This window comes from Tachyglossus aculeatus, chromosome 11 (genome assembly GCF_015852505.1).
Source record: "Tachyglossus aculeatus isolate mTacAcu1 chromosome 11, mTacAcu1.pri, whole genome shotgun sequence".
In the NCBI taxonomy this organism is placed as follows: domain Eukaryota; kingdom Metazoa; phylum Chordata; class Mammalia; order Monotremata; family Tachyglossidae; genus Tachyglossus; species Tachyglossus aculeatus.
The window spans coordinates 33775410-33798312 of NC_052076.1; the positions used below are offsets into that span (position 1 = coordinate 33775410).

The 22903-nt window shown below is 52.5% G+C and overlaps 2 protein-coding genes across 3 annotated transcripts; one reads left to right on the forward strand and one right to left on the reverse strand.

Moving 5' to 3' along the window:
* Positions 1 to 93: 93 nt before the first annotated feature.
* On the forward strand, positions 94 to 7587 carry TRAPPC4 (trafficking protein particle complex 4). The gene is made up of 5 exons (XM_038753960.1): positions 94 to 318; positions 4924 to 5098; positions 5871 to 5974; positions 6992 to 7118; positions 7282 to 7587. Exons 1-5 carry the CDS (start codon positions 144 to 146, stop codon positions 7358 to 7360), a joined length of 660 nt encoding a protein of 219 aa, XP_038609888.1. The 5' UTR covers positions 94 to 143; the 3' UTR covers positions 7361 to 7587.
* A 1184-nt stretch (positions 7588 to 8771) lies between these two features.
* SLC37A4 (solute carrier family 37 member 4) lies at positions 8772 to 18979 on the reverse strand. 2 transcript variants are annotated; one of them, XM_038754431.1, is made up of 9 exons: positions 18832 to 18979; positions 12913 to 13145; positions 12397 to 12640; positions 12031 to 12189; positions 10374 to 10459; positions 9946 to 10059; positions 9773 to 9838; positions 9417 to 9555; positions 8772 to 9321 (listed from the first exon to the last, which is right to left on the reverse strand). In XM_038754431.1, exons 1-9 carry the CDS (start codon positions 18977 to 18979, stop codon positions 9155 to 9157), a joined length of 1356 nt encoding a protein of 451 aa, XP_038610359.1. In that variant the 3' UTR covers positions 8772 to 9154. The 2 variants fall into 2 exon arrangements, with proteins under 2 accessions (XP_038610359.1, XP_038610360.1); XM_038754432.1 differs by lacking the exon at positions 9773 to 9838 and having other exon boundaries at positions 9155 to 9321.
* Positions 18980 to 22903: the final 3924 nt, after the last annotated feature.

Below are 22903 nucleotides of genomic sequence, written 5' to 3' on the forward strand. Positions count from 1 at the left end.
GGACTACACCTCCCGGCGTGCAACGCGCCCGTCGTCATGGCAGCGGGGCCCGCGCGCATGCGCGGTCGCCCCAGGAGGCCGGCGCTCGGGCCTACTTGGGCGTGAGGGGGGAAGAAGAAGCCGGAAGTGGGCCTCAGGCGGCCATGGCCATCTTCAGCGTCTATGTGGTGAACAAGGCCGGGGGGCTCATCTACCAGCTGGACAGCTACGCCCCCCGAGCCGAGGCCGAGAAGACTTTCAGTTACCCCCTCGACCTGCTGCTCAAGCTGCACGACGAGCGGATCCTCGTCGCCTTCGGCCAGCGCGATGGCATCCGGGGTGATGATGATGGCTGATGATGATGGCATTTATTAATAATAATAATAATAATAATGGCATTTGTTAAGCGCTTACTATGTGCCAAGCACTGTTCTAAGCGCTGGGGAGGTGACAAGGTGATCAGGCTGGCCCACGGGGGGCTCACAGAAATCAATCGCTTGGGAGAATATAATACAACAAACAGACACATTCTCTGCCCACAATGAGCTTCCAGTCTAGAGGAATGCTATCATCATCATCATGATGGCATTTGTTAGGCGCTTACTATGTGCCAAGCACTGTTCTAAGCGCTGGGGAGGTGACAAGGGGATCAGGCTGGCCCACGGGGGGCTCACAGAAATCAATCGCATGGGAGAATATAATACAACAAACAGACACATTCTCTGCCCACAATGAGCTTCCAGTCTAGAGGAAGCATCATCATCAGTCGTATTTATGGAGCGCTTACTATGTGCAGAGCACTGTACTAAGCGCTTGGGAAGTACAAATTGGCAACATATAGAGACAGGAATGCTATCATCATCATCATCATGGCATTTGTTACGCGCTTACTATGTGCAGAGCACTGTTCTAAGCTCTGGGGAGGTTACAAGGTGATCAGGCTGGCCCACGGAAATCAATCGCCTGGGAGAATATAATGCAACAAACAGACACATTCTCTGCCCACAATGAGCTTCCAGTCTAGAGGAATTATCATCATCAATCGTATTTATGGAGCGCTTACTATGTGCAGAGCACTGTACTAAGCGCTTGGGAAGTACAAATTGGCAACATATAGAGACAGGAATGCTATCATCATCATCATGGCATTTGTTACGCGCTTACTATGTGCAGAGCACTGTTCTAAGCTCTGGGGAGGTTACAAGGTGATCAGGCTGGCCCACGGAAATCAATCGCCTGGGAGAATATAATGCAACAAACAGACACATTCTCTGCCCTCAATGAGCTTCCAGTCTAGAGGAATGCTATCATCATCATCATGATGGCATTTGTTAAGCGCTTACTATGTGCAGAGCACTGTTCTAAGCGCTGGGGAGGTTACAAGGTGATCAGGCTGGCCCACGGGGGGCTCACAGAAATCAATCGCGTGGGAGAATATAATACAACAGACACATTCTCTGCCCACAATGAGCTTCTAGTCTAGAGGAATGCTGTCATCATCATCATGATGGCATTTGTTAGGCGCTTACTATGTGCCAAGCACTGTTCTAAGCGCTGGGGAGGTTGCAAGGTGATCAGGCTGGCCCACGGGGGGCTCACAGAAATCAATCGCCTGGGAGAATATAATGCAACAGACACATTCTCTGCCCACAATGAGCTTCCAGTCTAGAGGAATGCTGTCATCATCATCATGATGGCATTTCTTAAGGGCTTACTATGTGCAAAACACTGTTCTAAGCGCTGGGGAGGTTGCAAGGTGATCAGGCTGGCCCACGGGGGGCTCACAGAAATCAATCGCGTGGGAGAATATAATACAACAAACAGACACATTCTCTGCCCACAGTGAACTTCCAGTCTAGAGGAATGCTATCATCATCATCATGATGGCATTTGTTAAGCGCTTACTATGTGCAAAACACTGTTCTAAGCACTGGGGAGGTTGCAAGGTGATCAGGTTGTCCCACGTGGGGCTCACAGTCTCAATCCCCATTTTACAGATGAGGTAACTGAGGCCCAGAGAAGTGAAGTGACTCGCCCAAAGTCACACAGCTGACAATTGGCGGAGCCGGGGTTTGAATCCATGACCTCTGACTCCAAAGCCATTTGTTAAGTGCTTACTATGTGCCAAGCACTGTTCTAAGCGCTGGGGAGGTTACAAGGGGATCAGGTTGTCCCACGTGGGGCTGACAGTCATCATCCCCATTTTACAGATGAGGGAACTGAAGCTCCAAGAAGTGAAGTGACTTGCCCAAGGTCACACAGGAGACATGTGGTGGAGCCGGGATTCGAACCCGTGACGTCTGATTATTAAGCGCTTACAATGTGCAAAGCACTGTTCTAAGCGCCGGGGAGGTTACAAGGTGATCAGGCTGGCCCACGGGGGGGCTCACAGAAATCAATCAATCGTATTTATTGAGCACTTACTGTGTGCAGAGCACTGTACTAAGCGCTTGGGAAGTACAGAGCCCGGGCTGTGGAGTCAGAGGTCAAGGGTTCAAATCCCGGTTCCGCCACTTGTCAGCTGGGTGACTTTGGGTAAGTCACTTCACTTCTCTGGGCCTCAGTTCCCTCATCTGTAAAATGGGGATGAAGACCGTGAGCCCCCTGGGGGACAATCTGATCACCTTGTAACCTCCCCAGCGCTTAGAACAGTGCTTTGCACGTAGTAAGCGCTTAATAAATGCCATTATTATTATTATTCCCCCTCGTCCCCCTCTCCATCCCGTCTTACCTCCTTCCCTTCCCCACAGCACCTGTAAATATGTATATATGTTTGTACAGATTTATTACACTATTTATTTATTTTACTTGTACATATCTAGTCTATATATTTTATTTTGTTAATATGTTTGGTTTTGTTCTCTGTCTCCCCCTTCTAGACTGTGAGCCCACTGTTGGGTAGGGACTGTCTCTATATGTCGCCAACTTGTAATAATAATAATAATAATAATAATAATAATGGCATTTGTTAAGCGCTTACTACGTGCAGAGCACTGTTCTAAGCGCTGGCATTGTTCTAACTTGTACTTCCCAAGCGCTTAGTACAGTGCTCTGCACACAGTAAGCGCTCAATAAATACGATTGATTGATTGTTGGGTAGGGACCGTCTCTATATGATAATAATAATAATAATAGTGGCATTTATTAAGTGCTTACTATGTGCAAAGCACTGTTCTAAGCGCTGGGGAGGTTACAGGGTGATCAGGTTGTCCCACGTGGGGCTCACAGTCTTAACCCCCATTTTACAGATGAGGGAACTGAGGCCCAGAGAAGTGAAGTGACTTGCCCAAAGTCACACAGCTGACAGTTGGCGGAGCTGGGATTTGAACCCATGAACTCTTGACTCCAAAGCCTAGGCTTTTTCCAGTGAGCCACGCTGCTTCTCTATATGTTGCCAACTTGTACTTCCCAGGCGCTTGGTACAGTGCTCTGCACACAGTAAGCGCTCAATAAATACGATTGATTGATTGATAGTAAGCGCTTAATAAATACCGTTATTATTATTATTATGTGCCAGGCACCGTACTAAGCGGAAGTCGCCTTGCTTTTCCGGGCCTCGGTTCCTTCATCTGTAAAATGTTAATCTGTTAAGCGCTTAGTACAATGCCCTGCACACAGTAAGCGCTCAATGGGAAGCAGCGTGGCTCAGTGGAAAGAGCCTGGGCTTTGGAGTCGGAGGTCATTCATTCAATCGTATTTATTGAGCGCTTACTGTGTGCAGAGCACTGTACTAAGCGCTTGGGAAGTACAAGTTGGCAACATAAACGGTCCCTGCCCAACAGTGGGCTCACAGTCTAGAAGGGGGAGGGTGGTGTTGGGAATTCGCAAATTGTCGGCTGTGTGACTTTGTAATAATAATAATAATGGCATTTATTAAGTGCTTACTATGTGCAAAGCACTGTTCTAAGCGCTGGGGAGGTTACAAGGTGATCAAGTTGTCCCATGGGGGGGGCTCACAGTTTTAATCCCCATTTTACAGATGAGGGAACTGAGGCACAGAGAAGTGAAGTGACTTGCCCAAAGTCACACAGCTGGCAGTTGGTAGAGCCGGGATTTGAACCCATGACCTCTGACTCCAAAGCCCAGGCTCTTTCCATTGAGCCACGCTGCTTCAATAATAATAATAATAGCATTTGTTAGGCGCTTACTATGTGTACAGACTGTTCTAAGCACTGGGGGGGAAATACAAGGTAACCCGGTTGTCCCACATGGGGCTCACAGTCTTAATCCCCATTTTACAGATGAGGTAACTAAGGCACAGAGACGTTAGTGGCTTGCCCAAGGCCACACAGCAGACAAACGGAGAAGCATTTGAGCAGCCTGGCTAGAGAAGCAGCGTGTCTCAGTGGAAAGAGCCCGGGCTCTGGAGTCCGAGGTCATGGGTTCAAATCCCGGCTCCGCCAACTGTCAGCTGTGTGACTTTGGGGCAAGTCACTTCACTTCTCTGGGCCTCAGTTCCCTCACCTGTAAAATGGGGATTAAAACTGTGAGCCCCCCCGGGGAACAACCTGATCACCTTGTCACCTCCCCAGTGCTTTGCACATAGTAAGCGCTTAATAAATGCCATCATCATTATTATTATTAAATGGAGGAGCCAGGATCAGAACCCATGACCTTCCGACTCCCAAGCTCTGGGGGTCTGTCCGCTGTTCCATGCTGCTGCTTCTCTGTGCCTCAATCAATCATTTATTGAGCGCTTACTGTGTGCAGAGCACTGTACTGAGCGCTTGGGAAGTACAAGATGGCAACATATAGAGACAGTCCCTACCCAACAGTGGGCTCACAGTCTAAAAGTCGCCTCATCTGTAAAGTGGGGAGGATTGAGAGCTCTGTGAAGGACCAGAACCGCGTCCAACCTCCAGCGCGACGCCTAATAAGCGCGTAACCGATATTAATTGCTGTTTGGCGGGCCCAGGGCTGACCCCCGATCCCTGTGGTCCGCAGTGGGTCACGCGATACTGTCCATCAACGGCGTGGATGTGAACGGCAAGTACACGGGGGACGGGAAGGAGGTGCTGGACTACCTGGCTAACCCCGCCAACTACCCGGTGGCCATCCGCTTCGGCCGGCCCCGCCTCACCTCCAACGAGAAGCTCATGCTGGCCTCCATGTTCCACTCGTGAGTCCGCCCGGAGGTGACCCTCCCCACGCCCCCCGAAGCTTCTGCCTCGACCCTCTCCGCCGGGGACCCCGGGCTCCCTCCCGCCGGTAGCCCCAGGGTCAGGGCCGTTGGCAGCCCCCCACCCCCTTCCTTGCCCCCCAGGGGAGGGCACGGCTGAGGCAGAAACTCCTCACCCTGGGCTTCAAGGCCGTCCATCCCCTCGCCCCCTCCTACCTCACCTCCCTTCTCTCCTTCTCCAGCCCAGCCCGCACCCTCCGCTCCTCCGCCGCTAATCTCCTCCCCGTACCTCGTTCTCGCCTGTCCCGCCGTCGACCCCCGGCCCACGTCATCCCCCGGGCCTGGAATGCCCCCAATCCCTCTGCCCATCCGCCAAGCTAGCTCTCTTCCTCCCTTCAAGGCCCTGCTGAGAGCTCACCTCCTCCAGGAGGCCTTCCCACACTCAGTCCCTTCCTTCCTCTCCCCCTCGTCCCCCTCTCCATCCCCCCCATCTTACCTCCTTCCCTTCCCCACAGCACCTGTATATGTTTGTACATATTTATTACTCTATTTATTTTGCTTGTACATATCTATTCTATTTATTTTATTTTGTCAGTATGTTTGGTTTTGTTCTCTGTCTCCCCCTTTTAGACTGTGAGCCCACTGTTGGGTAGGGACTGTCTCTATATGTTGCCAATTTGTACTTCCCAAGCGCTTAGTACAGTGCTCTGCACATAGTAAGCGCTCAATAAATACGATTGATGATGATGATGCCCGCGCCGCGTCCACACAGGCTGTTCGCCATCGGCTCCCAGCTGTCCCCGGAGCAGGGCAGCTCCGGTATCGAGATGCTGGAGACGGACACGTTCAAGCTCCATTGTTTCCAGACGCTGACAGGTGCCGGACGGGGGTTCCGCGTCCTCCCCTCCCCGCAGCCCCTGTATATATGTTCGTATGGATTTATTAACTCTATTTTACTTGTACAGATTTACTATTCTGTTTATTTTAGTAATGGGCAAGTCACTTCTCTGTGCCTCAGTTCCCTCATCTGTAACACGGGAATTGACTGTGAGCCCCCTGTGGGACAACCTGATCACCTTGTAGCCTCCCCAGCGCTTAGAACAATCAATCAATCAATCGTATTTATTGAGCGCTTACTGTGTGCAGAGCACTGCACTAAGCGCTTGGGAAGTACAAGTTGGCAACATATAGAGACGGTCCCTACCCAACAGTGGGCTCACAGTCTGAAAGGGGGAGAACAGTGCTTTGCACATAGTAAGCGCTTAATAAATGCCATTATTATTATTATTAATGATAAGACCTTGGGCAAGTCACTTGACTCCTTGGAGCCTCAGTTACCTCATCTGTAAAATGGGGATGGTAACTGTGAGCCCCATGCGGGACAACCTGATCACCTTGTATCCCCCCCAGCGCTTAGAACAGTTCTTTGCACATAGTAAGCGCTTAACATGCTATTATTATTATAATGATGGCATTTATTAAGCGCTTACTATATGCAAAGCACTGTTCTAAGCGCCGGGAAGGTTACAAGGTGAATGATGTGCACCTTGATGTGCACTGATGATGTGCATTTAGCTTTAATTCTATTTGTTCTCACTTCTTGACCCCCGTCCACGTTTTGTTTTGTTGCCTGTCCCCCGCTGCTAGACTGTGAGCCCATTGGTGGGTAGGGACCGTCTCTATATGTTGCCGACTTGGACTTCCCAAGCGCTTACTACAGCGCTCTGCACACGGTAAGCGCTCAATAAATACGATTGAATGAATGAACGAATGGCCGGGAGGGGGGTGGAAGCGCCAGGATCCTGCGGTCGACTCCCATCCCTCCTCCCCACCCGAAGCTCCGTTTAATGTCACGCTCCAGCCCCGATTTCCCCAGCCCATGTTTCCCCGCAGGGATCAAGTTTGTGGTGCTGGCGGACCCCCGTCAGGCGGGGATCGACTCCCTCCTGCGCAAGATCTACGAGATCTACTCGGACTTTGCCCTCAAGAATCCCTTCTATTCCCTGGAGATGCCCATCAGGTAGGTGGACCGGGGGTCTCCCGTCCCATCTACTCCACTGCAAGCCCACCTCTTTTCCCCCACCCCATGTCTTCAGGCACGATTCAGTCCCTCCCCTCGGGACGGAGCTGAATCCCACCTCCTTCTCCCCGATCCCTCACCCCTCCTCCCTGTTCTGGCCCAGGTGCGAGCTGTTTGACCAAAACCTGAAGCAAGCCCTGGAAGTGGCCGAGAAAGCTGGGACCTTTGGGCCGGGGTCCTAGTCAGCCCCACTGGGCGAGGAAGCCCCCCAAGACAGCGTCTCGCCCCGCCCCAGTCGGGGGACCGGCGTCTGGTCGAGCGGGAGCCAAACTGGAGAGACTGGGGCGGGCCCCGACTCCGCCTGTGGTTTCTGCCTTTCCCCTCCACCCCTGTACAGATTTATTTATGGAGAGGAGGGCTCTGCCCGGAAAGCACCGCAATAAACATTCCCTTGCTCGTGGCCCTCTGACCTGTAGAGGTGGGGATTCATTCATTCATTCATTCATTCATTCAATCGTATTTATTGAGCGCTTACTGTGGGCAGAGCACTGGACTAAGCACTTGGGAAGTACAAGTTGGCAACACAGTTGTCCAACAGCAGTTGTGTGACTTGCCCAAAGGTCACACAGCAGGTACGAGGCAGGGCTCAGTCTAGAACTCAGGTCTTCTGACCCTGAGGCCCATGATCTTTCCACTAGGTCAGGTTTATACCCAGTATAACAGTGTTTGTGACACACACACACACACACACACTCTCTCACTCTCTCTCTCTCCCCCCCCCCCCCCCCCCCTTGAATGTCTCTTGTCTCTGTGAGGGAAACAGAATCCCCCTCCCCACTTCGATGTCTGTCTTCCTGAGTCCTCTATGGTTTTGTTCTCCGTCTCCCCCTTCTAGACTGCGAGCCCACTGTTGGGTAGGGACTGCCTCTAATATGTCGCCGACTTGTACTTCCCAAGCGCTTAGTACAGTGCTCTGCACACAGTAAGCGCTCAATAACTACGACTGATTGATAAACAAGTCTCCCTCACACACCCACAAATACGCAGCCTCGGGATGGAGTCGGGCAGGGGATAAGGGAACTTGAGGAGTTTCTCCGGGCCCGGATACAGTCCCTCTCAATCAATCAATCGTATTTATTGAGCGCTCACGGTGTGCAGAGCACTGGACTAAGCGCTTGGGAAGTACAAGTTGGCAACCTATAGAGACAGTCCCTACCCAACAGTGGGTTCACAGTCTAGAAGGAGGAGCAGCGTGGCTCAGTGGAAAGAGCCCGGGCTTTGGAGTCAGAGGTCAAGGGTTCAAATCCCGGCTCTGCCAACTGTCAGCTGTGTGACTTTGGGCAAGTCACTTCACTTCTCTGGGCCTCAGCTACCTCATCTGTAAAATGGGGATGAAGACTGTGAGCCCCCGGTGGGACAACCTGATCACCTTGTAACCTCCTCAGCGCTTAGAACAGTGCTTTGCACATAGTAAGCGCTTAATAAATGCCATTATTATTATTATTAGAAGAAGCCTAGTCTAGTCTAGAAGCCTCTCCCTGAGCTGGGGCCTCTGCCCCATTGCCACTAGAAAAGAGGCATCGCCCCCGCCCGGGTCCCTCTCGACCCCTTTTGGGTTTTCCTGGCCGGAGAAAGAGCGGACACTGACCACGCTTTGTATCAAACCTAGTTCTTTTCTACAGGGTGCGCGGCCGGGCCAGGGCAGCTGCCACCGTCCGCTGTCCCGCGGGTCATGTTGAAAGTCCCACGGCGTCCGCAGCTGCTGCAACTGGCCGGGGGCCGACTAGGTGGGCTGGGAGCGGGGCAGCCCTGGGTGGCCGTTGGAGAAACTGTTTGTTTGGGGCAGACTGCGGGGGGGATGCTGACGTCGGGCTGAGGGCGAAGGTTGTTATTTAAATAAAGCAGGAGGCGAAGGGCGGCCGGAAACAAACGATCTGACAAACAGCCAGCCCCACGACGGGCAGAGGCCCAAGGCTGAATGAGGACCCGTCGTCCGTGGGGCAGGATGCCCCCCGAGGGGCCTCTCCCGGGCACCCTCACTCGGCCTTCTTGGGCAGCCGGCCCATCTTGGTGCGGACGTTACGGAGGAGGAAGAAAGCGAGGGTGCAGACCCCGCAGGTCACCTCGGCCACCCAGAAAGCCGTGTCCCAGCTGTAGTGCTTGGCGATGGTGCTGAAGGGCAGCCCGGCCAGGAAGCCCCCCACTGCGGAGAGAAGGCGGGCGGCCAGCTCAGCGCGGGGGGCTCGGCCTGGCGGAGCGGGACCGACACCGGTTTGGGGGGCCTCCGGGCAAACTCACCGTTAGCCATGAGTGCCACGATGGCGTGGGAGGTGCCGCACAGGTTGGGGGGCGCGCTCTCGTTGGCGATGACCCCGAACAGGGCGATGGGGCCGCAGGAGGAGAAGCCGAAGACGGCGCCCAGGACCAGGATCCAGAGCTGGGAGGGGACAGTGAGGCATCAGTCCCGGGGCAGGCGGAGGGCACGGTGGGCACCACGTGCCCAGAAAGGGAGGAGGATAAGGTTGAGCGGGGCCTGACCCCCCGGAGAGTCGGGCGCCGTTAAAAGCGAAGAGTTGGCAGGCCCGGGATGGGGCCCGAAGGAGAGGGGAGCAGGGATGAAGCGGGACGGACAAGAGGGATAGAAAAGCTGACACCTCGTGCTCTGTGAAGCCCGTGACGGCGGTCAGAGGGCCCAGAGCCAGAATCCAGAAGGGAGCGGCCTGGAGAGGCAGAAGGAAGGAGAGAAGATGCCAGGCTCGGGCCAGAGAGGGAGAAGCCCTCCGTCCCCCCCCACCGTCCCCGAACCGGTGGGGCCGGGCCCCCTCACCTTGGAGGAGTGGGCGGTGACGGTGACCCGGAACAGGTACATGGAGGCGGCCATCCCTGCCATCATGCCGAGCAGCAGCCCGTGGCGGGGGTTCCCGTGCAGAGAGAGCCCCACCTGTGGGCGCGGCGCCCGGCGGGTTCGGAAAGAGGCCCGGGCCGCCCCGGGGGACCCACCCGCCCCCCTCGCCGCCGTGGGGCTTCAGCAATTGCAGCGTCAGCGGCCCGAGAGGCCCCGTCAACCCCGGCCGGCCGGGTCTAAACTCCATCGCGCCTTCCCCCGGGTGCCAACGAGGCAGGCCCGGGGCACGTGCCAGGGGGCTGAGCGAGGGAATGCCCCCTCCCAGGTTCACCCTCCTGGCAGCCGCTCGGCCCGAGCCCGGGGCACGGGTGCCCCAAGTGCCTGCCGGTACCCCCGCCCGGCCCGATTACCCTGGCCACGGCCCGGTCCGAGAGGTATCCGGCCGCCACACTTCCCACCAGGCCTCCGATTTCCAGCGCGCTCATGTAGGAGCTGCCTGAGAGGGGACAGGGACGGGGCGATGGGTGAGAGGGGAGAAGGGGGCAACACCGCTGGAGGGCCAAGGGACAGAGATTCATTCATTCAATCGTATTATTCATTCATTCAATCGTATTTATTGAGCGCTTGGGAAGTCCAATTTGGCAACATATAGAGACGGTCCCTACCCAACGGTGGGCTCACGGTCTAGTCACTGTCAGTGATGCCCTGACTGGAGGAGCACTGTGGCTCAGTGGAAAGAGCCCAGGTTTTGGAGTCAGAGGTCATGGGTTCAAATCCCAGCTCTGCCCATTGTCAGCTGGGTGACTTTGGGCAAGTCACTTCACTTCTCTGGGCCTCAGTTCCCTCCTCTGGAAAATGGGGATTAAGACTGTGAGCCCCCCGTGGGACAACCTGATCACCTTGTAGCCTCCCCAACACTTAGAGAACAGTGCTTTGCACATAGTAAGTGCTCAGTAAATGCCATTATTATTACTATGCCCTGAGACCTCATTCATTCATTCATTCCATCATATTTATTGAGCGCTTACTGTGTGCAGAGCACTGGACTAAGCGCTTGAGAAGTACAAGTTGGCAACATATAGAGACGGTCCCTACCCAACAGCGGGCTCACGGTCTACTCACAGTCAGTGATGCCCTGAGACCTCATTCATTCATTCATTCAATCAATCGTATTTATTGAGCGCTTACTGTGTGCAGAGCACTATACTGAGTGCTTGGAAAGTCCAAGTTGGCAACATATAGAGATGGTCCCTACCCAACGGTGGGCTCACGGTCTAGTCACAGTCAGTGATGCCCTGAGACCTCATTCATTCATTCAATCGTATTTATTGCGCGCTTTCTATGTGCACAGCACTGTACTAAGCGCTTGGGAAGTCCAACTTGGCAACATAGAGAGATGGTCCCTACCCAACAGCGGGCTCACGGTCTAGTCACAGTCGGTGATGCCGAGACCTCGGGGAGAGTGCAAGCCCGGGTGCCCAGGGGAGGGGCATGTGTTCCTCCTAAGTGTGCCCCTCGCCCGCCTGTATATATGTATATGTTTGTACATATTTACTACTCTATTTATTTTACTTGTACATATCTATTCTATTTATTTTATTTTGTTAATACGTTTTGTTTTGTTCTCTGTCTCCCCCTTCTAGACTGTGAGCCCACTGTTGGGTAGGGACCGTCTCTCTATGTTGCCGACTTGTACTTCCCAAGCGCTTAGTCCAGTGCTCTGCACACAGTAAGCACTCATCCCCCTCTCCATCCCCCCCATCTTACCTCCTTCCCTTCCCCACGCCACCTGTATATATGTATATATGTTTGTACATATTTATTACTCTATTTATTTATTATTTTGCTTGTACATATCTAGTCTATTTTATTTTGTTAGTACGTTTGGTTTAGTTCTCTGTCTCCCCCTTTTAGACTGTGAGCCCGTTGTTGGGTAGGGACTGTCTCTAGATGTTGCCAACTTGGACTTCCCAAGCGCTTAGTCCAGTGCTCTGCGCAGAGTAAGCGCTCAATAAATACGATTGATGATGATGATTGATTGATGGATCTGGAGGGTCCCGGCCTTACCCACGAGGGCGGTCTGCCCCTTCTCCTGGATGAGGAAGAGCTGGCCCCAGTCGGTGCAGCAGGTCTTGACGCCAAAGACGACCAGATAGCCGGTGGAGAGCACCCACAGGTACGGCGACAGCAGCAGCTCCCTCAGGGTGCTGTCTGCGCTCGAGGGGCCTGGGAGCCGAAGCGGGCGGTGGGGCTTCGGCCTCCAGCCCTCCCACCCCCTGCCCCTCTCACTTATTAACCAGTCCGCGGGGGCAGAGTCCGGCCGGAGGGCGTGGGGGGTCGGCGGGGTGGGTGTGCCCTCTCACCTCCGCGACCCCTGTCCCCCGCAATCGGAGAAACTGAGGCCTAGGGCGGGGAAGGGGGGGGGCGGCTCACCCTTCTTGCCCTTGGACGGGGCGACGTCGAGGTTACGCAAACCCACGTCGGCCGGCTCGTTGCGGATGAGGCCGAGGCACAGGAAGGAGACGGCCACGCAGAGGGCACCCGACAGCGCCAGGGTGCCGCGCCAGCTGGACGTCTGCGCCAGGAGCGTCACCAGGATGGGGCCCAGGCCCCCCGCCAGGTTCATGCTGGTCGACAGGATGGCCCACCACGTGCCAAACTGGGACGGCTCAAACCACTGCGGAGCGGGCGGGCGGGCGGGAGGGCCGCGTGTGGGTGTCGGGGGGCCCGCGGAGCCCGTCTGCCCGCGCTCTCCCTGCCGGGACCGTCTGCCCGCAGCCTTGGGGGCAGGTGGGGACCCCCAGCGTGGAGGGGGAAGGGGCGGGAGGGAGGCTGGCAGGGGGGAACGAGGGGCCCCCGCGGGCGGGACGCTCCATCCCGCCGCCCTGAACGGCGGGAACAACCCAGGCGGCAACCCGAGTCGGGGCCGGGGGCGTCTACCTCCCCTACCTTCCGCAGCACTTTCCCGCAGGGCGGCCACCCGAACCCCTGCGCCAGGCCGTTGAGGAACCAGAGGGTGGCGAAGACGGGCACGGTGGAGCTCCGGGAGAACACCACGTTGACCAGCCCCACCAGCAGCAGGCCGGACGAGAAGAGCCAGCGGGCGCTTATCCGGTCGGACAGGACGCCGCTCGCGAACTTGCTGATGGCGTAGGCCGCCGACTGGCTACTGGTGATGAGCCCTGGGAGTCGGGGAGAGGGGACGACGTAGGGTCGGAGGCGGACCACGGGGACCCCTCCAAAGTAGACCCGGCGTTTTTAAACGTCTCCCGTGCCAACTCTGCGGGTGGCATCCTTCCGGGCGCACAAAGCGGTACCGGAGGGGTGCCCCGGCCCCCTCCGCCTCCCCCACCTCCGACGACTCGGACAGCTGGAGGAAGGAGAGAGGCCCCGGGTGACCTTTGACCTTTGCAGCCTCTTGAAAGGTGTCAGCTACATCGGTCTGGCAAGGGCCGGACGGGAAGGGCAGTGGAAAGAAACAGCTCGTTCCCCTAGAACTCGGCCCCCTGCCCATTTCCCAGTCTGCCCGCTCCACACCCAGGCTCTCCTCGTCTTTGAGTGGGGGGCCAGAACCCAGAGTTCGCCAGGGCTGGAGCGGGCGACCCGGGCCCAGTATGCCCTCTACTACCCTCCTTAATAATAATAGTGATAATAATGGCATTTATTAAGCGCTTACTCTGTGCAAAGCACTGTTCTAGGCGCTGGGCAGGTTACAAGGTGATCAAGTGTCCCACAGGGAGCTCACAGTCAATATTACTCTATTTATTTATTTTACTTGTACATATTTATTCTATTTATTTTATTCTGCTAATATGTTTTGTTTCTTTAATAATAATAATACTAATGATGGCATTTATTAAGGACTTACTCTGTGCAAAGCACTGTTCTAAGCACTGGGCAGGTTACAAGGTGACCAAGTGTCCCACAGGGGGCTCACATTCAATATTACTCTATTTATGTATTTATTTTACTTGTACATATTTATTCTATTTGTTTTATTCTGTTAATATGTTTTGTTTCCTTAATAATAATAATAATAATAATAATAATAATAATAATGGCATTTATTAAGCGCTTACTCTGTGCAAAGCACTATTCTAAGCACTGGGCAGGTTACAAGGTGATCAAGTGTCCCACAGGGGGCTCACAGTCAATATTACTCTATTTATGTATTTATTTTACTGGTACGTATTTATTCTATTTATTTTATTCTGTTAATATGTTTTGTTTCCTTAATAATAATAATAATAATGGCATTTATTAAGCGCTTACTCTGTGCAAAGCACTGTTCTAAGCGCTGGGCAGGTTACAAGGTGATCAAGTGTCCCACAGGGGGCTCACAGTCAGTATTACTCTATTTATGTATTTGTTTTACTTGTACATATTTATTCTATTTATTTTATTCTGTTAATATGTTTTGTTTCCTTAATAATAATAATAATGATGGCATTTACTAAGCGCTTACTCTGTGCAAAGCACTGTTCTAAGCACTGGGCAGGTTACAAGGTGACCAAGTGTCCCACAGGGGTATCACAGTCAATATTACTCTATTTATGTATTTATTTCACTTGTACATATTTATTCTATTTTATTCTAATATGTTTTGTTTCCTTAATAATAATAATAATAATGATGGCATTTATTAAGCGCTCTGTGCCAAGCACTGTTCTAAGCGCTGGACAGGTTACAAGGTGATCAAGTGTCTCACAGGGGGCTCACAGTCAATATTACTCTATTTATGTATTTATTTTACTTGTACATATTTATTCTATTTTATTCTGTTAATATGTTTTGTTTCCTTAATAATAATAATAATGATGGCATTTATTAAGTGTTTACTCTGTGCAAAGCACTGTTCTAAGCGCTGGGTAGGTTACAAGGTGATCAAGTGTCCCACAGGGGGCTCACAGTCAATATTACTCTATTTATGTATTTATTTTACTTGTACATATTTATTCTATTTATTTTATTCTGTTAATATGTTTTGTTTCCTTAATAATAATAATAATAATGGCATTTATTAAGCGCTTACTCTGTGCAAAGCACTGTTCTAAGCGCTGGGCAGGTTACAAGGTGATCAAGTGTCCCACAGGGGGCTCACAGTCAATATTACTCTATTTATGTATTTATTTTACTTGTACGTATTTATTCTATTTACTTTATTCTGTTAATATGTTTTGTTTCCTTAATAATAATAATAATGATGGCATTTACTAAGTGCTTACTCTGTGCAAAGCACTGTTCTAAGCACTGGGCAGGTTACAAGGTGATCAAGTGTCCCACAGGGGGCTCACAGTCAATATTACTCTATTTATGTATTTATTTTACTTGTACGTATTTATTCTATTTACTTTATTCTGTTAATATGTTTTGTTTCCTTAATAATAATAATAATAATGGCATTTACTAAGTGCTTACTCTGTGCAAAGCACTGTTCTAAGCACTGGGCAGGTTACAAGGTGATCAAGTGTCCCACAGGGAGCTCACATTCAATATTACTCTATTTATGTATTTATTTTACTTGTACATATTTATTCTATTAATATGTTTTGTTTCCTTAATAATAATGATAATAATAATAATGGCATTTATTAAGCACTTACTCTGTGCAAAGCACTGTTCTAGGCGCTGGGCAGGTTATAAGGTGATCAAGTGTCCCACAGGGAGCTCACAGTCAATATTACTCTATTTATTTATTTATTTTACTTGTACATATTTCTTCTATTTATTTTATTCTGTTAATATGTTTTGTTTCTTTAATAATAATAATAATGATGATGGCATTTATTAAGCGCTTACCCTGTGCAAAGCACTGTTCTAAGCGCTGGGCAGGTTACAAGGTGATCAAGTGTCCCACAGGGGGCTCACAGTCAATATTACTCTATGTATTTGTTTTACTTGTACATATTTATTCTATTTATTTTATTCTGTTAATATGTTTTGTTTCCTTAATAATAATAATAATGATGGCATTTACTAAGCGCTTACTCTGTGCAAAGCACTGTTCTAGGCACTGGGCAGGTTACAAGGTGATCAAGTGTCTCACAGGGGGCTCACAGTCAATATTACTCTATTTATGTATTTGTTTTACTGGTACGTATTTATTCTATTTATTTTATTCTGTTAATATGTTTTTTTCCTTAATAATAATAATGATAATGGCATTTATTAAGCGCTTACTCTGTGCAAAGCACTGTTCTAAGCGCTGGGCAGGTTACAAGGTGATCAAGTGTCCCACAGGGGGCTCACAGTCAATATCACTCTATTTATGTATTTGTTTTACTTGTACATTTTATTTTATTCTGTTAATGTTTTGTTTCCTTAATAATGATAATAATAATAATAATGGCATTTATTAAGCACTTACTCTGTACAAAGCACTGTTCTAAGCACTGGGCAGGTTACAAGGTGATCAAGTGTCCCGCAGGGGGCTCACAGTCAATATTACTCTATTTATGTATTTGTTTTACTTGTACATATTTATTCTATTTATTTTATTCTGTTAATATGTTTTGTTTCCCTAATAATAATAATAATAATGGCATTTATTAAGTGCTTACCCTGTGCAAAGCACTGTTCTAAGCGTTGGGCAGGTTACAAGGTGATCAAGTGTCCCACAGGGGGCTTACAGTCAATATTACTCTATTTATGTATTTATTTTACTTGTACATATTTATTCTATTTATTTTATTCTGTTAATATGTTTTGTTTTGTTCTCTCACTCCCCCTTCTAGACTGTGAGCCCACTGTTGGGTAGGGACCGTTTCTATACGTTGCCAACTTGTACTTCCCAAGCGCTTAGTACAGTGCTCTGCACACAGTAAGCGCTCAATAAATACGATTGAATGAATGAATGAATTCCCATTTTACAGCTGAGGGAACTGAGGCCCAGAGAAGTGAAGTGACTTGCCCAAAGTCACACAGCTGACAACTGGCGGTGCTGGAATTTGAACCCATGACCTCCGACTCCAAAGCCCGGGCTCTTTCCACTGAGCCACGCTGCTTCTCATGCCACGCCTTGCCACCCCCCGTCTTACCTCCTTCCCTTCCCCACAGCACCTGTAAATATGTAAATATGTTTGTACATATTTATTACACTATTTATTTTACTTGTACATATCTATTCTATTTATTTTATTTTGTTAATATGTTTTGTTTTGTTGTCTGTCTCCCTCTTCTAGGCTGTGAGCCCACTGTTGGGTAGGGACCGTCTTTATATGTCACCAACTTGTACTACCCAAGCGCTTAGTACAGTGCTCTGCACACAGTAAGCGCTCAATAAATACGATTGATTGATTGATCGTCTCACATGCCCACACACCCTCCTTCGGTGCTGAACGTAACGATAGTAACTTTGGTGTTTGCTAAGCGCTTACTATGTGCCAGGCACTGTACTAAGCGTGGGGTTGATACGGGGTAATTATGTTGGACACAGTCCCCGTCCCACATAGGGTCCCCAGTCTTAATTGGAAGCGACGCGGTGTCGCAGACAGAGCCCGGGCCCTGGAGTCAAAAGGTCGTGGGTTCTGATCCCGACTCCACCACTCGTCTGCTGTGTGACCTTGGGCAGGTCACCTGACTTCCCTGTGCCTCAATTCCCTCATCTATAACAATCCGGGGATTAAGAGTGGGAGCCCTCCGTGGGACGGAGACTGCGTCCAAAGGGATTAACTTGTTTAAAAAACAGTGCTTGGCACCCATTCATTCATTCAATCGTATTTATCGAGCGCTTACTATGTGCAGAGCACTGTACTAGGCGCTTGGGAAGTCGGCAACAGACGAGACGGTCCCTACCCAACAACGGGCTCACAGTCTAGAAGGGGGAGACAGACGACACAACCGAACATGGGGACGGGAGTCAAAATCGTCAGAACAAATAGAATTAAAGCTATATGCACATCATTAACAAAATAAATAGTAAATATGTACGAGTAAAATAGAGTAATAAATCCGTACAAATATATATACAGGTGCTGTGGGGAGGGGAAGGAGGGGGGGGGGGGATGGAGAGGAGAGGAAATGCTTAACAATCAATCACTCAATCAATCGTATTTATTGAGCGCTTACTGTGTGCAGAGCACTGTACTAAGCGCTTGGGAAGTACAAGTTGGCAACATATAGAGACGGTCCCTACCCAAGTACCATCATTATTATTACTATTAATCCCCATTTTCCAGGTGAGGTAACTGAGGCTCAGAGAAGTGAAATGAGTTGCCCAAGGTCACACAGCAATTGAAACCCAGGTCCTTCGGACTCGCGGGCTCCTTGCAGCCCCTCTCCTTCACGCACATGCCGCCCTGGTTCCGACTCCAGGCCCTCGTGGGCTCAAACTCCTGGCTCCCTTTGCTTGGCACCCCTCTCGCCCTCCGGCACCCACGTCCCAACCACAGGTCCTCCTGGCACCCCTGCGGCCCACTTCTTGCCCCCCGGCACCCACGTCCCAACCTCAGGTCCTCCTGGCACCCCTCTGGCCCCCCGGCACCCACGTCCCAACCACAGGTCCTCCTGGCATTCCTCTGGCCCCCCGGTACCTACGTCCCAACCACAGGTGGTCCTGGCACCCCTCTGGCCCACCTCTCGCCCCCGGGACCCACGTCCCAACCACAGATCCTCCTGGCAGCCCTCTGGCCCCCCGGCACCCACCTCCCAACCACAAGTCCTCCTGGCACCCCTCTGGCCCACCTCTGGCCCCATGGCACCCACGTCCCAACCACAAGTGGTCCTGGCACCCCTCCAGCCCACCTCTCGCCCCCTGGCACCCACGTCCCAACCACAGGTCCTCCCGGCACCCCTCCGGCCCACCTCTGGCCCCCCGGCACCCACCTCCCAACCACTGACGGGCCCGGCCCCCCCTCCCCAGCCCCTCACCCAGGTCATCCTTGTCCAGGGCGATCTCGCCCATGAGGGCGGGCATGACGAAGGAGAAGGTCTTGCGGTTGAAGTAGTACAGGGTGTACCCCACGAACATGGCCGAGAAAATCAGGGCCCGGTAGCGTCCGTAGCCCGGTGTCCCCATGGCTGGAGCTGGGGACTGTGCGGGCTGGGTGCGGGCAGCTGGGCCTGCCCCTGCCTCTTTGGAGCGGCCTCCTGGACAATCATTAAGCGGCTGCCGGGGGCCGCCCCAAGGGACACGGTGTCCTGTGGGAGGAAAACAGCACCGAGGAGCAAGGGCCGGGGGTGGGACCGTGCCAGGACAGGGCCCACGCTGCCCAGGAGAGGAGGGGTCCCAGCTGGGCCGGGCACTGGGCCAGGAAACCCTCCCAAGGGGATCCTTCCTGTGATTAAACACAAAACTCAATTAGTGCTGCTGCTGCTTTGGGCCGGTGCCCAGGAGGAGCTTGGCGGAGGCCCCGCTCTCCCTCGTCCGGGGACCCCCGGGACCCCCGTGCCCGGCTCTCTTCCCGGCTCTGGCGTCGGTCCCACGGGGAGGAGGAAGGAACCGCCAGGCCCGGGAGTTGGGGCCGGCGTTGGGCCATTCCCACGGTCCGGCTCCGGGCCCCGGTGGCGTAATTGGAGCGGAAATGCAGGGAGCAAGGGGCATCGGGTCACGGGTCAGGGGTGCCCAGCACAACAAGGGGAAAGAAAGCAGGGCAGGCAGCGCAGCGTGTCTCAGTGGAAAAATAAAAAATGATGGTATTTGTTTAGCGCTTACTGTGTGCAAAGCACTGTTCTAAGCGCTGGGGAGGTTACTAGGTGATCAGGTTGTCCCACGGGGGGCTCACAGTTTTAATCCCCATTTTGCAGATGAGGGAACCGAGGCCCAGGGAAGCTAAGTGACTTGCCCAAAGTCACACAGCTGACGGTTGGCGGAGCCGGGATTTGAACCCCTGACCTCTGACTCCAAAACTCGGGCCCTTTCCACACTGAGCCAGGCCGCTTCTCCAAAGAAAGAGCCCGGGCTTTGGAGTCAGAGGTCGGGGGTTCAAATTCCACCTCGGCCAATTGTCAGCTGGGTGACTTTGGGCAAGTCACTTCACTTCTCTGGGCCTCGGTTACCTCATCTGAAAAATGGGGATTAAAAACTGTGAGCCCCACTTGGGACAACCTGATGACCTTGTAACCTTCCCCAGCGCTTAGAATAGTGTTTTGCACATAGTAAGTGTTTAACAGATACCATCATTATTATTATAGTAAGCACTTCATTCATTCAGTCGTATTTATTGAGCGCTTCTGTGTGCAGAGCACTGTACTAAGCGCTTGGGAAGTACAAGTTGGCAACATATAGAGCCGGTCCCTACCCAACAGCGGGCTCACAGTCTAGAAGGACCAATCATTTTGGTATTTGTTAAGCGCTTGCTATGTGCCGAGCACTGTTCTAAGCGCTGGGGGAGATACAAGGTCATTAGGTGGTCCCACGTGGGGCTCACAGCCTCCATCCCCATTTTACAGATGAGGTAACTGAGGCACAGAGAAGTGAAGTGACTTGCCCAAAGTCACCCAGCTGACAAGTGGCGGAGCCGGGATTAGAACCCATGACCTCTGACTCCAAAGCCCTGGCGCTATCCACTGAGCCACGCTGCACCCTGGTTGGGTGGGGGGCAGGGGTGAAGAGGGCTGCGAGCAGGAGGATTCATGCTGGGGGCAGGATCAGGGGGCGTCCACGACGTCTCCCTGCACAGGCCCCAAAGAGCAATAATGATAGTATTTGTTAATAATAATAATGGCATTTATTAAGCGCTTACTATGTGGGAAGCACTGTTCTAAGCGCTGGGGGGGATTCAAGGTGATCAGGCTGTCCCACGGGGGGCTCACAGTCTCCAACCCCATTTTTCAGATGAGGAAACTGAGGCCCAAAGAAGTACAGTGCCCTCCCCCAGGCCCCTGGGCCTCGCGCCTGCGCCTGCGCCTGCGCCTACCTGAGCTCGCTCCCCGAGCCGGAGGGGACTGCGCATGCGCCAGAGGCCGGAACGCGAGGCCCCGCCCTTCGACGTAAGCCACGCCTTCTTTGAAAAACAGCTCGCGCCCCGTGCGGACTGCGCGTGCGCAGGAGGCCCGGCCCGCGAGGCCCCGCCCTGCGACGTAAGCCCGCCTTCTTTGAAAAACTGAGCTCGCGCCCCGAGCGGACTGCGCGTGCGCAAGAGGCCCGGCCCGCGATGCCCCGCCCTGCGACGTAAGCCACGCCTTCTTTGAATAGCTGAGCTCGCGCCCCGAGCGGTCTGCGCATGCGCAAGAGGTCCGGCTCGTGAGGCCCCGTCCTGCGACGAAAGCCACGCCCTCTTCACTAGCTGAGTTCTTGCTCCGAGGAGCTGTATACATTACGTGTATATATTTGTACGTATTTATTACCCTATTTATTTATTTTATTTGTACGTAGTTCTTCTACTTATTTTGTGTTGTTAATACGTTTTGTTTTGTTGTCTGTCTACCCCTTCTAGACTGTGAGCCCACTGTTGGGTAGGGACCGTCTCTATATGTTGCCAACTTGTACTTCCCAAGCGCCTAGTACAGTGTTCTGCACACAGTAAGCGCTCAATAAATACGATTGAATGAATGAATAAATATGAATGAATGAATGAGCGGGCTGCGCGTGCGCAAGCGGTCCGGCCCGCGAGGCCCCGCCCTGCGACGTAAGCCACGCCTTCTTTGAAAGGCTGAGCTCGCGCCCCGGGCGGACTGCGCGTGCGCAAGAGGCCCGGCCCCCCCCCGAGGCCCCGCCCTGCGACGTAAGGCCACGTTTTCTTGGAATAGCTGAGCTCGCGCCCCCAGCGGACTGCGCGTGCGCAAGAGGCCCTACCCTCGAGGTCCCGCTGAGCTACGAAAGCCACGCCTCCCTTCCCTAGCTGAGTTCATTCATTCGTTCATTCAATCGTATTTATAGAGTGCTTACTGTGTGCAGAGCACTGGACTAAGCGCTTGGGAAGTACAAGTTGGCAACATATAGAGGCGGTCCCTACCCAACAACGGGCTCACAGTCTAGAAGGGGGAGGCCGACAACAAAACAAAATATTTTAACAAAATAAAATAAATAGAATTGTAAATACAACTGTAAATTCGCGCCCGAGCGGACTACGCGTGCGCAAGAGGCCCGGCCCGCGAGGCCCCGTCCTGCGACGTAAGCCACGCCTTCTTCGAAAGCTGAGCTCGCGCCCCGAGCGGACTGCGCGTGCGCAAGAGGCCCGGCCCGCGAGGCCACGCCGTACGACGTAAAGCCACGCCCTCTTTGAATAGCTGAGCTCGCGCCCCGAGCGGACTGCGCGTGCGCAAGAGGCCCGGCCCGCGAGGCCCCGCCCTGCGACGTAAAACCACGCCCTCTTCACTTGCTGAGCTCTCGGTCCGAGCACGTGAATACATTACTCATTCAATCGTGTTTATTGAGCGCTTACTGTGTGCAGAGCACTGTACTAAGCGCTTGAGCACTGCGCTACATTATATGTATATATGTTTGTACATATTTATTGCTCTATTTATTTATTTATTTATTTTGTTAATTTGTTTTGTTCCCTGTCTCCCCCTTCTAGACTGTGAGCCCGCTGTTGGGTAGGGGCTGTCTCTAGATGTTTCCAACTTGGACTTCCCAAGCGCTTAGTACAGTGCTCTGCACAGTACTGCACCAGCCTTCTCTCTGATCTCCCATCCTCGTGTCTCTCTGCACTTCAATCCATACTTCATGCTGCTGCCCGGATTATCTTTGTCCAGAAATGCTCTGGGCATATTACTCCGCTCCTCAATAATCTCCAGTGGCTACCAATCAATCTGCGCATCAGGCAGAAACTCCTCCCCCTGGGCTTCCAGGCTGTCCATCCATCACCTCGCCCCCTCCTACCTCACCTCCCTTCTCTCCTTCTCCTGCCCAGCCCACACCCTCCGCTCCTCCGCTGCTGATCTCCTCACCGGGCCTCGTTCTCGCCTGTCCCGCCATCGACCCCCGGCCCACGTCCTCCCCCGGGCCTGGAATGCCCCCAATCCCTCTGCCCATCCGCCAAGCTAGCTCTCTTCCTCC

Coding starts and splice junctions, on each gene's coding strand:
- TRAPPC4 (XM_038753960.1), top strand. CDS start 144: ATGGCCATCTTCAGCGTCTATGTGGTGAACAAGGCCGGGGGGCTCATC. Junction 319..4,923: donor CCAGCGCGATGGCATCCGGG/GTGATGATGATG, acceptor TGTGGTCCGCAG/TGGGTCACGCGATACTGTCC. Junction 5,099..5,870: donor CTGGCCTCCATGTTCCACTC/GTGAGTCCGCCC, acceptor GCGTCCACACAG/GCTGTTCGCCATCGGCTCCC.
- SLC37A4 (XM_038754431.1), bottom strand. CDS start 18,979: ATGGGGACACCGGGCTACGGACGCTACCGGGCCCTGATTTTCTCGGCC. Junction 12,190..12,396: donor CCCGTCCAAGGGCAAGAAGG/GTGAGCCGCCCC, acceptor TTCGGCTCCCAG/GCCCCTCGAGCGCAGACAGC. Junction 9,839..9,945: donor TCACCGCCCACTCCTCCAAG/GTGAGGGGGCCC, acceptor CTGCCTCTCCAG/GCCGCTCCCTTCTGGATTCT.